General features: G+C 41.0%; 1 protein-coding gene across 3 annotated transcripts in view; it reads right to left on the reverse strand.

Moving 5' to 3' along the window:
- ascc3 (activating signal cointegrator 1 complex subunit 3) overlaps positions 1 to 13178 on the reverse strand; it is a 31368-nt gene extending 18190 nt beyond the window's left edge. Inside the window, exons 1-13 of one of the 3 annotated variants that reach the window (XM_023964174.1) lie at positions 13088 to 13178; positions 11599 to 11733; positions 11078 to 11228; positions 9328 to 9893; positions 8332 to 8449; positions 7885 to 8083; positions 5713 to 5848; positions 4764 to 4889; positions 4005 to 4208; positions 3045 to 3185; positions 2158 to 2322; positions 1043 to 1219; positions 889 to 960 (exon numbers count right to left, since the gene is read on the reverse strand). In XM_023964174.1, coding sequence (XP_023819942.1) covers positions 889 to 960; positions 1043 to 1219; positions 2158 to 2322; positions 3045 to 3185; positions 4005 to 4208; positions 4764 to 4889; positions 5713 to 5848; positions 7885 to 8083; positions 8332 to 8449; positions 9328 to 9893; positions 11078 to 11228; positions 11599 to 11688 — 2145 coding nt within the window. In that variant the 5' untranslated portion in view covers positions 11689 to 11733; positions 13088 to 13178. Of the gene's footprint in view, positions 1 to 888; positions 961 to 1042; positions 1220 to 2157; positions 2323 to 3044; positions 3186 to 4004; positions 4209 to 4763; positions 4890 to 5712; positions 5849 to 7884; positions 8084 to 8331; positions 8450 to 9327; positions 9894 to 11077; positions 11229 to 11598; positions 11734 to 12534; positions 12592 to 13087 lie in introns of those variants that run through there. The other 2 variants (XM_023964176.1, XM_023964175.1) reach the window with 2 other exon arrangements.
- Positions 13179 to 16153: the final 2975 nt, after the last annotated feature.

Below are 16153 nucleotides of genomic sequence, written 5' to 3' on the forward strand. Positions count from 1 at the left end.
CCAATTGGTCCAAGTTAGTCCAGTTAGTCCAAGTGAATTCAGTCATTCCAGATGGTCCACGTTAGGAAAGTTGGTCCAGGTTAGTCCACGTAAATCTATGCAAATCCAAGTTAGTCTAGTCTTTCCAGTAATCCAGTTAGTCCAATTAGTCCAAATCTGGACTAATCCAGTCTTTTCAGTAATCAATTTAGTCCAAGTGAATCCAGTCATTCCTGTTGGTCCACAAGTTCAAGTTAGTCCAGTTAGTTCAAGTTGGTCCAGTCATTCCAGTAGTCCAGTTAATCCAAGGTAGTTCAAGTTGAAAGATGAATGAATGTCATTATGGATTTATTTACACTGTTACACCATCATCCATGGTCCTCCACAGAAAATTGGTACACATGGGGAGTAATCAGAGGTCTGATAGCCAGGTGGACTGTCAACTTGTCTAAGCTTGGATGGACATGCAGTGCAAAGATTCCCTGCGCCATATATCAAAGTAAACATTATATCTAGAAATGGGAAAAGACACCAAAATACAGGACAGGTTATTTTGCTGACTCAAAGGCTGCACAGTTGAACAGTTAACAGGTGATGACACTGCTCAGTGAGGGGTAGGGAGCACTCCCCCTCAGGTTAGAAATCACTCGCTTGATCTTTTTTTTCTTGAGAGGATAGGCCAGCCGAATTTAAAGTCCAGGTCATGTCCACCGCTACTTTAGTCTGACCTGCTTTATTATTTTGACCATAAAGAGAGGATGGAGCTCAGGCATGTTTAGTGGGGGCAGGAAGGGAGCAGAATCCGTTTAAATATGGGCAGCATGTAGTAGGATGAGGTAAAGTCGACTTTATAGCAGTTAGGATGTGGAAAAGCTCCTGGAATGCTCTTTCTCCACACAGACTGCATACCTGATGACCTGCTTTCACCTGCTCCAGCACCTTGTTGTAGCAGACCTCTTCTATGTCGTGAATCTGCTGGATCTAAACAAAATGCTAAATCAGTCATTTCAGTTTCTCAAAAAAAAAGTAATGTCCTCATGCCAACAACACAGGCATCATTTACCTTGTTTGTAGTTTTGATGCCGACAAAGGTTTGTCCAAGCGGTACCGGTCTGAACCGGCCGTCAAAGAAAAAGAGGCCAATGTAGGGGTTGACGTGCAGAAAAGTGGCCACATCCAGATAGTTAGGCAGTGTAGCAGACAGGCCAAGGATCCTGATCATGCTCTGAGTGGACTCCACCTAAGCATCATACAGAAGCAACAGAAGCAGCTCATTTCTGCTCACAAAAGCCTACCGGTGGGCATTTTCTTAAAAAGATCTTAGAATTAAAAAAAAGGGTGGAACTTCATTGAATCTTCAGTTCCGTATTCCTGTGGAAGACTGGAGGAGAAAATGATCAAAAACATGAAGGTTGTAGAGATAATGTGAAAGACGGTGACCTCATTCATAGGCCTTTGACATTTATGGACTGGGGGCTGGTTCAGTCTATTTTATCATGGTGTGGATGGAAAGATGGAAAGAGGAAAAGAGGATTTATCCTGAATAAGTCTGCTGAAAATGTTCTGGAAGTGGAGAAAGTGTCAGATAGTGTGGTGATTCTGAAGCTGGAAGTAGAAGGTGTGATGCCCGAAGACTGGCAGTCAGCTAAATTCTAAAGAGAGATGGTTTCTCTCTTTTTAGAATTACCAACTTTATTAGTAATTTTATAAAATTATTATTCCTCTTCTCATCCATCCTTCAGAACATAACCTACCCCTGAAATGTTTCCCTAGCGGGAGAGAGAGCGAGTGAATAAAGGGATTATGGGAAATAAGCGGGGGCATACTTCCGTGCCAACAATCCCGCCAACAACTCAGAGGTGAATTTAAAATTAACCCCTGCTGCTCTGCAGAAACAATGTCCTAGAAAATTACACAGGTTTTATGATGTTGGCTAAAAACAGCATCATCATAATTAGAAGACCCCTGTGAATGATTTGAAAATAGATCAGAAGAGACTCAGACTGGGTCTACACAGACAGACCAAATCCTAATGGATAAAAAGGTGTTTGTGGTGAAACTGTTTCATGGTACCATACAACAAGAAGAATGTGACTAAGCAGAAAAAGTTTCGATCTTTGTAAAACCTGTATGCTTTGTTTTCAGTATTAGACGTCTTAATCAGGGTAGAGCACTGACCTGTCGGATTGTCCTAGCTACCAGGCTCTCGAGCACTGGTCCTCGATCTTCATGTAGAAGGTGAACTTCATCCAAAATCAGGAGACGGACAATCTGGGAGAGAGACACATCTCCCACACTTTTCCTTGTTACAACGTCCCACTTCTCTGGAGTCGTCACCAACATCTGGACACAAACATCAACTTTATGACTTTACATGACAACGTTTTGGCATTACTAGTGTGTTGCTCCCAGGAGGATTTAAAGTTTGTATAAGTGCATGTGTGCATGCAGATGCATATGCATTTATGTTTGTTTGCTTGAGCATGTGTCAGTGTGAATTAAGGCAGTAGATTAAGAACCCCAGGGGCCCCAGTTCACTCAGATCCCATGTTTCACAAATTATGGTCATAACTTGTATTTACCTGAAGAAAGTTGTTGTGCATCCACTCTGATCTGCTGGACGCAGGGACAGAGGGATTCTACTACTCAATATATGTATCAAATATCAATAGAATGTAAATCAGAGTGTTGCCTGCACACCTCAGGTATGATATATTATTGCTGCGTATTCACTGGCTTGCACTAAGAAAGAGAGTTCAAAGTTGGCCGAGTTCAAGCAGACGTTACACAGATGTAATTTGCCACCTTGATCAGAGCAGTCTCAGTGCTGTACTGCTGGTACGTTTAAGTATTCTGTGCATCTGGTGATGTTCTAGCAGCTGTGGGAAGAGCAGTGGACCTCTGATCAGAAGGTCGTAAGTTCAGTTTCTGCCGTGACTGCCCATCTGGCGAAGTTTCCTTACCACAGTGAACCTCACATTACTCTTGGTTTTTTGGCAGCTCTGCCACTATCAGTGTGTAACCTGGGTATGTGCTAAGGTTATGGTGAGCCTGGTGGTTTCTACCTGTGTTCTCAGGATCTCTCCTTTAGTCAGCTGCATGTCTCCAGTCAGCTCTTTAACAGTGATGCCCAGAGGCTCCAGACGCTTGCTGAAGTAGTTTGTCATCTCGGCTGCCAGGGCCTTCATTGGAGCCACATACACTATCTACCAAGAGAGGACATAACAAAACCTTACAAGCTGCTACAGAAACATTTAAATATTAAATACATATGAACAAAATAGAATGGAATGAGTTGAGTTGCCATGAGCGCAGCATTATAAATATTGTGTGTTATTGCACAGAGACCCGGTTATTGCACAGAATGGGATCTGAAAGGAATTTTAAGAACTTAGAATTTTAGCTAAGATCCATATTTTTGTCCCCAAACCAGACTTCTAGCAAGTTACCCCAAACGGAGCCAACATACTGAATTAGGCTGGAGCCATAAGAATCTATGAAATACAAGAAATAAGAAATTAGATTTTGGGATTTGACATGAGACATTGAAATTACAGTTTTGAAATCCAACAAATTAAAACCTATTAGGTAACCAATAAACATGTTAATCCAAGAGAGTACACAAAAGGAGTGCACATGAGGGCAGTCTATCACCACTAATTCAAAATGCTGTTAAAGATGTAATAAATATCAAATGATAGATATATAAGATACAAACTAAAATGTATAGGCTTCTGGTAATTTGGGGCTGAGGTTAATAGGTAGGATCCTGCTCACAACAAAGCCTCACAAAATCCTTGGAAGTCAATGGATTTTCCCAAGTAAGGCTGATATGTATTGGATTGAATATGTGTGTATATTAGTGTTTGCACATCTGCGTGCAAGTGTCTATGTACATATATGTTTTTCTGTATGAATGTGGATGTGTTTGTGAATGTGTCTGAGCCTGCAAGTGCATTCATATATGTGTGAGCATGTCTGTGCATCTCTGGTTCCGTGTGTGTGTGGGGGGGGCAGGTGTGTACCTTAAATTCATCCTTCTTGATGACCCCACCAGGTTGCAGATGCTGGCGGATCTCATGTAGGACAGTCAACATGGCGATGTTGGTCTTACCCGCCCCAGTTGGAGCACAGATTAGAAGGTTTTCGTTGGTGTTGTAGGCAGTTTCAAACACAATGGACTGGATTCTGTTCAGACGTTTCATTCCCTTGAACACCAACTGTCCAATCTGGGCAGGAAACAAAGATTTGAATTGCGATGAAAAGGAACTTCTCATCATTGTCACCAAAAGAAAAACATCTGTGATTAATTCACTGTTACATTTATATTGTTTGAAAATAAAAGCATGGTAATGCATCATTGGGCTTCTGTGAAAACAGCAACATCAACACTTCTAGAAACCTCCAAAGCCTCCCACACTACACAGCTGCCAGTCACCATTTAACTTCCAAACCAAGAAGCTAATGACTGTCAGTGAGTTTAAACACCACTGAGACCAGACTAAAGCTGGGAAAGAAATGCAGATTTGGAGATTTGTTAAAGCTAAACACGGCTCAAGACACTGTCACACTAATAGGAGACAGCACCTGCAGTCTTTAGCTTCAGTCAACATAATCAGGAAGAATGTCCAACAAAGTATTACAAATGTTTGAATTAAAATTTTGAACATGAAAGTTTTCTGCTTACAAATGGGTTTATGTGTTTTTATATTTTCCCCCACTATTGAACATGACCAAAGGTTTAATGAATCTGTTCATGGAGTGTCAATAATTATGGCACCCACCTCATCAAGTTCAGATATGTAGACAGGTTTCTCCTCAAAGCCAACAGGCATGGGGTCATTGGGAGGGATCTCCACCTCCTCACACATCTTGTTGTTTTCTCTGCGAATTCCTTCAGGCAGCAGCAACTGATGAGCAAACATAAAACCCCGACAGCCTCAGGCCTCACTCATGAGCTCAGACACTTGCATATGGGAAAAAAAACATCCTCGAAAAAAGCAAACATTAGGAATAACTTTATTAGCTTGACTGGTTTTAGGATACACATCAACTCCTGCATCCATATTCATCTGATACGACTTCACACAAAAAAAAAGAGAAACTAAACGCAATTTTCAAGTCATTAATATTAAACTGCACAAACTCTGGCACTTCTATACAAGTTCATCATACAAAAGTGAAAGCTAGAGAGAGGGTGGGGGTGTCAGGATCCACCTGCTTTGTCTTCAGCCACACCAGTCTCTCAGGAAAAAAGGTTTTATTTGAAAAATCCACAGCTTCTGCTCAAATCTGCCTCCATGAATCAGAGACTACAGCGGACAGGTCCAGAACTAGAGTGAAGATCAGCTCCTTAGCAATAAAGCCTGAGCACGATAGCAATACTTCTGTAAGTGCTGCTGGGGAGTGTGTAACCCATAAGTTCATGCATCGGGCCTCAAAGAACCACACAGGTAAACTTCAGAACTGAATGAAAGAGAAGAGACGCTGTAGGAATTTGATGTTTTAAAAGTTTAAGACACTGTAATGAAAGGTCACTTAGAGGGACTAAACATCCAGCAGAGTCAGAATATTGTTCCTGTTTCCAGGGAATCAAACAATATTAAGAGGCGCGTGGACTTATCCGTGATGGCATCATCACTGACCAAGTGCCAAAGATCAGTTAGTGAGGCTGAGCAGGTGCTTGGTAGCAGTCAAACACAAAGTTAGATTACATAGATGGCAGCAGCTCACCCTGGCTCCCCCAACAAAAGCAGGGGCCTTTGTAGCTTCTGCATAGCAGTCGTAGACATTGGGATATCTGATTCGCTCATAGACCCTGTCCCTGGTCAGAAGAGGTTCAGTACGAGCCGTCAGAAGTGCTTGTTCTCTGGAGGGGCAGAAAAAGAGGAAACAGTGTAACAATAACACTCATGTCTATCTTTTGCTTTAAACAGTGTGTGTTAATGGATGACTAAAGAATGAGGCCAAAGAAAGGCATTATGGTTGTCCCAGGGGCTTCCAAATCAAACAAATACTTGAATATACTGGCAACAGGTGTATGCAGATGTATCAGTCTGACTTAATGTCACTATGTGTGCTTGTTGACATGAGTACCATTGCAGAGGAAAAAATAGTATCGGTTCTTATCACTGCTCTTGGTAAAACAAAAACAGAAAAAAAGAGAGAAAAAGAGAAAATGTGTGCCCACAGTATGAATAACTGATTTCAGAATTCAGTCTCTCTGGTACCCTATTTCTAGCTATGGGTTTTCCTGGCGGGGCTGCAGCTAGGCTGGGGGAACAGTTTTCCTTCATGTGATGGTGGGGGGGTTGATGGCGGGGGGGGTTGGTGGCAGGCTCCTTTAGGTCAAGGTTCCCGTTTCCCCCTGGTGGGTTGCCCCTCCGTCTATGCACAAGGTTAAGATCCCTCCTCCTCTGGCCTTGGGACAGTTGCTCTGTGTACCTGCTGTACCTGTTGGGTCTAGTGCCCAGGTGTCAAACTCCAGGCCTCAAGGGCCGGTGTCCTGCATGTTTTCTAACCAACCTGCCATTGAAACTCCTTATTGGCTAAACACACCTGATCCTGGTAATAAACAGCAGATGAGGCAGGATTTCTGAAAAACCAACAGAAGGTTGGTGGTTTGACACCCCTGATCTAGTGGGTGAAGGCTGGGGTGGTCAGTTGGTCCTTTCCCTGGGATGGGAGGGATCTATGTTTGTCCAGTTGGGACACAGACACTCATGGTTGCTAAGACTAGTCGGTCCCGTCGGTCCCAGATCCGAACTCCCCTCCTTCCTCACATTCATTAGGGTGTCAACAATTGTGTTTCTGGTGTCCTTAGACAGCTCTTTGGTCTTGACCATTAGTGGAGTTTGGAGTGTGACTGTCTGAGGTTGTGGACAGGTGTCTTTTATATAGAGAACCAGTTCAAACAGGAGCCATTAATACAGGTAACCAGTGGATGACAGAGGATCCTCTTACAGAAGAAGTTACAGGTCTGTGAGAGACAAAAACCTTACTTGTTTGTTGGTGACCGGATACTTGTTTTCCACCATAATTTACAAATAAATTCCGATTTTATGGATTTTTACTAATTTTGTCTCTCCTAGTTGAAGTATACATATGATGAAAATTAAAGGCCTCTCATCTTTTTAAGTGTGGTAACTTTTGCAATTTGTGGCAGACTAAATATTTTGTTACTCCACTGTATGGGTACGCATGAGTTGATCTGTATTTGTATCGTCATTGAATATTCTCATTTATCCAGGTGACGTGGTCTTGATGTTGTGGAATGGCATTTGGACAAAAAAAATCTTCTTTAATAAAATGTGTCACCACTCATCCAAGTGGTTCCAACAGTCTGATGCCCCATATGTTCTCCAGGTGGGTATCCACATTCCTACAATTGTATGGCTTATTAAGGTGAACAAAGAAATGAAACCGGAGTAAAAAGCATTTCCTCATTAAATGCTTCCGGGCCCAATCATAGGGTGGTCATGCTGAAGTTTTTATTTTCTTTGGGAAAAGTGAAAGTGCAGCATGGTAAACAGGGGACCAAATGTGTCTGAAGCCTCCCCTCTGTTGAGGGAAGGGGTATTAATATTGATACCATTGTCTAGGTGAATACTTGTAAGCAACCGTCCTTCAGGGTTCTTCATCGTCCATTAAAACGTTTATGCCAGCGCAGTGATATAGAACTGTTAGAATTTGGGCTATGTGACCGCAACTTATTTTTGGTTTGGTATAACACTGTGGTATATGACTTTTTTTATCCAAACCAAGCAGCAAGTCAGAATCGAGTATTCACCCGGACCATGGTATAAGACTATTTTATTTAAACTTATATTACTGGGACTCTAAAAGACACTTCTCAAAACGAGCAACAATAAAAATCAGATCAAGGAAAAGAGAGAAATGATGTACCGCTGGGCCCTCATCTCTCTGGGCTCTAAGGTAAGCACATCTGAGGAGTCGGCGTCATCTGTTCCTCTGCTTCTCTTCTTCTCTTTCTTTTCTTCTCGTCTGTACATCTTCAACATCTGTTTCTCCTTTTCTGACAGAATGGTTACCTGGCAGCCATATGCTGGCTTGGTCCCTTCCCCACTTAGGTTTCGACAAACATCTAGAGAAATGTGAACATAAGAGAACAATCAAAAGGCTTATCGCCGTACAAATGTTGCAGATCTGTTGAGAACACTACACACAAACAGAGTGGGCAACCTCTATAGAGCAACACTCTGAAGACTTCCACTGAAGTTAACTCGCTGAACTTACATCCCAATTTCAAAGCCGCTTTAACAAAAAACTCATGCAACAAGTCACAGAAAGCCATGTTTGATCACAGCAAATGCCCCCTTGGGGCCGTCTTACCTGGTGGTAGGGCAGTTCTGTCATACATGCTGGAGCGCAGAGAGTTAACAATAGAAGTGCGGTACTTCAGAAGGGCGGATATTGTCTCCAGGCCGTCAGGCCCCAACAGTTCAAACAGCTACAGATGGTCATGGAAAAAATATGAAGTATTCACTCATGGGTTAATCATTTTGAATGTAGACACATACCCCCCACCCCCGCCCCCCACTCACACTTGAAAAAAAAAATACCTCTAATACAATGTTCAAAGGATGGATGAAGTCTGTGAATAAGATTCTACATGTAAGTACACTCCTGATACCATTCAGAGCGTTCATGAAGAAGTAACCAAAAACATGCAGCCCAGTTTGATGGGTGACATTGACCGAAGATTCAGGTTTCCTCTTTTTTAAATGTGAGAGCTAGAATTTAAGACTGAATCTGTGATCCAAGGCTCTCTGATATATAAGAAACTTCAGAAGTTTTTGGTTTACTCTGTTTTTTAACGGTTTGTGGAAAATGATGGAGGCTGCAATGAACTGCAAAAGCCCCACTCAGAAAATGCAGTTCTTTAACAGAGCAGCCGACCCTTTAACCCTTGTGCTATCCAATGGGGTCCAGATGACCCGATCCTTACATTGACATGTTATCCCTACCATGACACAGGTGGATAAAAGTGAAGACGATTTCATGTAATCCATGGACACCAATGAAGATCACAAATCATTGAAGAAAAAAGGTTTAGTGCACTGTCTAGTGGGGTCCAGAGGACCCCACACCCAATGGTAAAGTGCCTAGGATAGCACAAAGGTTAAACAGTCAACTCTCCCTTTTCCGCCACCTCTGGTGTTTTCTTCTACATAAAGAGAAGGCTGCTGTAAAGTTTTATGAGTGTTGAGTCACTTCAGCACTGGGGGGGTCAAACGGGAATGTTGGGGGAAACTTACATCAAAAGGCCAGGTAACTCACAATTTTAACAAATACAAACCAGCACTTTAGTTGTCCTCTCTGACCTACCTCATTCTGCAGCTCGTCATCACTCCTCGGGGAAGTCAGCATTTCAAAAAGGGAGGAGCAAAGCTCCTCCAGACTGGATGAGATCATGTTGCCTCTTTTTAAATACTTTTCCACTTCACTACGAAGGACTGATGCATCTTCAGAGATTGAAGATTTCTCTGAGGATTCTCCATCAGAATCCTTCTTCCAACTGTGCTGGTTGCTGAAAAAGTTTAGTAAGTCTCCTCTCAAAGCGTCATGATGTAGACCAGAGCTGGGTAGTTCCACCAACGGTTCAAGGGTGTAACAATCGTATGAGAAGGTAATATTGTGTCCAAAAGTAGTGCGCTGGTGACGGAGACACCGGTTTTGGTTCCTGATGAAGTCCTGGACTCTGGATTCAGGGAAAGGAGCCACCAGGCGAGCTACACAAGCACAGGAGGTCTCAGCCGCAGAAGATGGAAAAGGACCAAACATCTGCTTGATGGCCCGAGTCTCCTCTGTGCCCACATGGTCTTTGTTATGGAAGGTCTCAAACAGGAAGACAGCGGCACTTTCCACAGCTTCTTGGTCGTGTCCAGCTCCTACTGTACCACAGAGAAGACAGCTTTCTGTCAGGAGGCCTGTAACTGCATGTCCACTTAGATAACAAGATGTTGGTGGAATATGGTGAAACATTGTTAAAAGTAGGCCTGCACAATAAATCGCAAATTTATCATTATTGCGATTTCAAGCTGTGCAATATCCATATCGCAAAAGTCAGCGAAAATCGCAATAACTGTTAAACCTTAAATGTGCTAAACCAATCTTATGGCATCTTGAACTATTTAATGAATTGAATAAATTCCTTTATTTATTTGACCAATCAGATGGAGCCCTTCCCGTTCTTGACCAATCGGGTGGACCTTTAATGTTAGATGTTGCTCTCCGAATTAGATGAGGATCATTTTGAGATTAATTTAAGGTATTTTGACTTTTACTTAAATTAAACTTTTGCAGTGAAATGGAAATATTTTTGTTGTTTTTGCCATTTGTTCATCTATCGCAAGTTATATTGTCATCGAAATATTGATCACTAATATCGCATATTGCGCGTTTTCCTCATATCGTGCAGCCCTAGTTAAAAGCAAACATTTCTGTTTTCCTGCACAAGAAAAACAAAAAAAAAACTAAAACTGGTCTCCAAGCACAATTAAGCTCTTAAAGTACGGGCTCTCACAGTTAACTGAAAGAAGGGGGGTTGGGGGTGTAGAGGACTTCCCCTCTGTGGAGAAAGAGCGCAACACCACGATGATCCATGTCATCCACATTTATGTCTGGATCTAATGCTGTATTTACAGAAATAAAACAACCGTCTTTACATTAGGTCACTAAGCAGACACTTTTTTCCAGAGAAACCTCTTATTAATGTAAAAATAAAGTTTGATATAAGCTTAGGATTTGAACCCTCAACCAGTCAAAGGGCATAGAAAATCACAAACATTCATCAGTCCCACTCTTTACATGCAAAATTATGGTAGCACCCCAAAAGCCTCAGCTTCTCTAGCAGAATTTGACGTCTTTGTTCAACAGACTGTAATTTTATTACATTTTGAACATTTTCGGTTGTTTTGCATCCATACCTGTTCTACAGATCCATTTGAGTCCATTTGTGTGTTTGTACTACAACAAACACACTTCTGCAAACTCCGCTGTATTTTTAATATTTCAGGTAGCTTCATAAAAAAATTGAACGTCAAAAGAACGGCTTTAAGGCTGAAGAGTTCCTTACCGACCAGGCTGGCAGCATGAAGGAGATTTTTCAGTTCTTGCCTGGCAGCTTGCACTTTGGATTTGTCCTGATGCTCTGTGCAGAACCGGGAAATCTTCTGCCAACTTAGGCCTTCTTTGGCAAACAGTAGCTGTTTCTTCAGACGCTTATCCTACAATGGGCCACACAGAAATGCAACTACATTAGAAAGAAAGCCATACTGAACAATAAAACCTTTCTTAGCATTTTAGAATGATGATAAGAGTGTAGCTTGGTTCCTTCAGGGACATGAAATGGCATCAGTGTGTGGGTCAACTCTCTTAATACATAAGAAAAAGTTTCACTCTGCTGACTAAGAGAATTTAAAGACTCAACTCAGATGAATATTGCTTTTAGTTGTAAAAGAAATTATCTTGGCGTAATGTAGATTTTATCCATATTTTGGAATCAAATGCATGAGATTTATTAATCAAATTATTAAACATTATTTTATCAAAGAAGAAAATGTTTGCCAATTGAGTGAGTCAGGTGTGAGGTGTCACCTTTAAATCAAAGAGCTGCTCAGAAAGATCCTCCTTCCTGCTGACGTTGGAGAAAGAGCGAAGAGCTCCTGTGAGTCGAGGAGGCGACATGGTTTTCCGTCACTCTCCTTTTGACAATGATTACTGCTGTCCTTACTGGGAAAAAAAGAGAACAAGATTCAATCAACTCAATGTATCATGTGTCTTTAACAAGCTAATGACTCAGAACAAAATTCTACATGTCAACATCAGGAAAAAAAACAGGCTTCTGTGAGCAAAGGTTTGGATATTGTTTTAGCTTTCAGCAAAGCCACAAAACATCCATCAGTCCAAAACAAATGTATTCCTTATTTGAGGTCACAGGGAGGCTGGTGTCTACCAACCCACCGAAGGTTGAAGGTGAGCTACACCCAAGACAGATTGCCACTCCATCGAAGGACACTCACACATGATCACTTTATTCAATAAAAGTGATCAGGTACACTCAGAGCGCTACACAAAAATAACAAATATTGGTAAGTGTAACTAATCAGTCCAGTTTAAATTGTTGCAATATTCAAATTATTTTCATTCCGTAATAACGGCCTATGTAAGCGGCAGACAGATGACATGGAGTTGCACGGTGGTGTAGTGGTCAGCACTCTCGTCTCTTAGCAGGGGTTTTCTCTGGGCACTATGGTTCTGCCCACAGTCCGAAAACACAATTCATAGGTTAACTGATGATTCTCAATTGTCCCAAGGTGTGAATGTGAGTGTGTAGTTGCATGGCGGACTGGCTACTTGTACAAGGTGTACCCCGCCTCCCTCCAGCAGCCCCATGACCCCCAAAGGGATTGAGCGGGGTCAGCTAATGGATAGATGGATGGTAATTCTGAGTCATCTCTGAACTGAGCATCAGCTGAAGGGGACAACTGGTTGGGGTCTGAGGTCAGGAAAAAGAACAGCGGACTAACGTACACTGGTCTGAGCAGCTTCAGGACCCGCTGACATCCTGAATCATCCACGATGATGAGCAGCAGGCATGCGGGGGGTTAACACAAACATGCAGGACGCTGGAGGACACCAGATAAGGGGTCAGAGCTTTACGGGGCTGAACGCAGGGATTTAGACTGGAAATGACTGTAGTTCTGATGGCCTGATGAAAAACAAACACTGCAAACCGCCATAGCCTTGATGCGCTGAGCCTGTGAGCTGTCTGTTACTCTCTGTAGTAGAGTTTTCCCACGCTAAGTAAGACATTTCATACACTAAACACTACTTTAGACATGTAAAACTCTAAATACTAGTTTAGAAACATAAAACTCTAATGCCAGTTTGTATTTTAAAAGAAAAACAACAGAAAACTACAAACTTAACTACAATCACACTGACTGACTCAAGGCTAACGCCTCAGTCTGCCAAATACTCAGCACCTGCTAGCTAGCCAAACAGCGGAATTTCCGAGCCGGGCCTTAATCAGGATTGGCCTTCTCCATTCGCTGTGGGCAACGTAGAAGGTCAATTCACATACCTGTGCAGGTAAAGCATGAATAGCTAGAAAATCACGAGCAGACGTGTTGTAGGAAGTTTGCCGGCGAATGTCAATGGACGATGTTTTCGCTAAGGACTCTGGGCAATGTAGTTAGATGGACTGCCATCGTGGTTTTGAGTGAGAGCTGTAAGACTACATTACCCAGATAGTTTAAAAAAGCCACAGTTGGGCTGCTACGTCCTTTTTATTTTCAACTTTTTTATTGACCAAAAAGTGCAGTGGAAATACAAAACAATTAAATAAAAAAGGATGCCCTTAAAGACCGATATCATGGCTATTACCAAATCCTAACCGTACGTTTTAACACCAAAAACAAAACCATATGGTGCGGGACTATCTATGCTCCTATGAAAACAATTACTAGTAAAAAACCTGAATGATTACTAACCCGTCTTAGGGTGAAAGGCAACAGATATTGAATCTACCATTAAAATTAGATGAGCTTTATACTCAGAGATCCCAAGGAGAATATATCCGATCCAGAGCAACATGGATAGAAGAGGGGGGGAATTCAGCATATTTTTGCAGGCTGGAACAGAGAAGACAAAAAAGGAACAGCCGAAAGTCTCTTCTTATGAATGATATAGAAATTACAGATGAAAAAGCTATGTCCTCAGAAATTTATAGATTTCATTGCCAACTCCACAGCTCTAAATTTTCAAGAACAGACTGTGACAATTTTATAAAAGAGATTGCGCAACACATCCCTAAACTAGAAGGAGCTGCATTTCCAGAAGAAAATGCAGGGTTGAATGCTGTATTGCTGAAAGAAAGCTTAATTTGTAAAAGAAATGGCTGAACTGAGCTGAAAAAGCTCAACATTTTAAAAGTAAAATGGTTAAAAAAGGTGAAAACCTGTAAAAAAGGTTAAGCACAAGAATTCCCTATGTATTTTAATGGAGCAAAAATCCTGGAAAATCCTGGAATATCTTAAAAAAATCAATGATTTGAAGGTCTAAAAGTAATAACTGTAATAAGTTGAAAGAGTTAAAAATGTTATTAGTTGAATGGTAAAAAAATTTCAAGCGTCCGAACCGGGTGTCGAACCGGGTACCTCTTGCACCATAACTTTCCAATGTATTTTAATAGGGCAAAAATTCACGGAAAACCTGGAATATCTTAAAAAGTATAAGGACTAGAAAAACCAAAAGTCATAGCAGAAAAAAGGTAAAAGAGCTGAACATTTTAAAAGTTGAATGGTTAAAATAGGTTAAAAATTGTAGAAGTAGTTAAACGCCAAAAAACGGCGGAAGATACTATAATAATAAAAATAAAGAGAAACAGGAAAACAAAGGGTTGAATGCTTTACAGCATTCAACCAATAATAAATAAAGAGAAACAGGAAAACAAAGGGTTGAATGCTTTACAGCATTCAACCAAATAGACAACGATTTTAAACAAACATGCAATAATCAACTTTTAATATCTGCGCTTGATGCTGTGATGAGTCGACTCTCTCTTAATAAATCTCCTGGATCAGATGGGCTCACAGGGGACTTTCATAGACACTTTTGGGAAGATATCAGAAATTTACTGTATCAAGTCTTCCTGGAAATTTCTGAGACCTGCACACTCCCAGCAACAATGAAACATAGGGCTATAGTTTTCCATCCCAAAACCTAACAAAGATCCCAGACTTATAGAAAACAGAAGACCCATCACCTTAAGAAATTCAGACTACAAATTATTAACATATCTTTGCCTCTCGTCTCCAGACTGGACTCTCAGGACTTATTGCAGAAACACAATCTGGCTTTTTAAAGAGCCAGTCAATTCATATTAATATAAGACTGGTTATGGACACTGGGACAGACTGGCAACCTGTCCAGGGTGTCCCCTGCCTTCGCCCACAAGTAGCCGGGATAGGCTCCAGCAGCCCCGTGACCCCGAAAGGGAAAAACGGATTAGAAGATGAATGAATGAATAAATGGTTATGGACATTATTGAATACTGACATCTTATAGATGATATTGGTTGTGTTCTCTTTCTGGATTTTTACAAGGCATTTGACTCAGCAGAGCATCCGTTTATAATAGCAGCACTGGAAAATTTGGGTTTTGGCACTAAATTTAATAACCATGTCTGTGGTCTATATCAGAGTATCAACAGTTGTATTATCATTTCTAATGGCACCACCCCAAGTTTCAAAGCTGATGTAGGAATCCCTCAACGTTGTCTCATCTCCCCATATCTGTTCTTATTAGCTACTGAAATGTTGGCCATTTATATTAAGAATTGTACTGACATAAAAAAGTTAAATGTCTTGGGCACAGAGATCATTATTAGTCAGCTAGAAGATGACACAACACTGTTTTTAAAAGATGAGCATCAAATTACAGCAGCTATTGAAAAAGTTAAACACTTTTCCAAAGCATCAGGGTTAAACTTAAACTTAAAGAAACTATTGGCCATTCATGACACACCTTTAAAATAAATCAATCATATCCCCATTAAATCAGAAATTGAATACCTGGCCATCTCCATCAACAAAGACCAAAAAAAAAGCCAGTCAAGGAATGTGGGGGAAAAATTGATGAATGCATGATAAAGTTAAATACGGGCTGCAAAGAGACATATCGCTGCTGGGCCGGTCTATCTGACAAAGAGGGAGTGTTTGTCAAGATGTATTCACCCATCTTTCTCTAATCCCATTCCAAACAAAATGATAAAATCCATCAACCAAATGACTTTTAACTTTATTTGGAGAAACAAGCTCATTACCTGAAAAAGAACTATGTGGTCAAAGAATTTAAAGACGGTGGTCTCAAAGTTATTGATTTTGACTGCCTCAACGGAACCCTAAAGATAAACTGGTTAAAATCGTGGATCACACAACACAACCAATCCTTCTGGTTTTGTCCCAAATTATTTATTTAACAAATCAGGCGGATTAAAGTTTGTGCTTATTAATAATTTTTATGTTAATAAGCTCCTTAGCAATATCAGAATTCCACAAACAAATTCTGTTATACTGGAAAAATGTTTATGCATAATTTCTCGCCACACTCAAATATTATTTGGAACAACAGATGCATCCTCCATTAA

The sequence above is a fragment of the Oryzias latipes genome, chromosome 16 (genome assembly GCF_002234675.1).
Source record: "Oryzias latipes chromosome 16, ASM223467v1".
NCBI lineage: Eukaryota > Metazoa > Chordata > Actinopteri > Beloniformes > Adrianichthyidae > Oryzias > Oryzias latipes.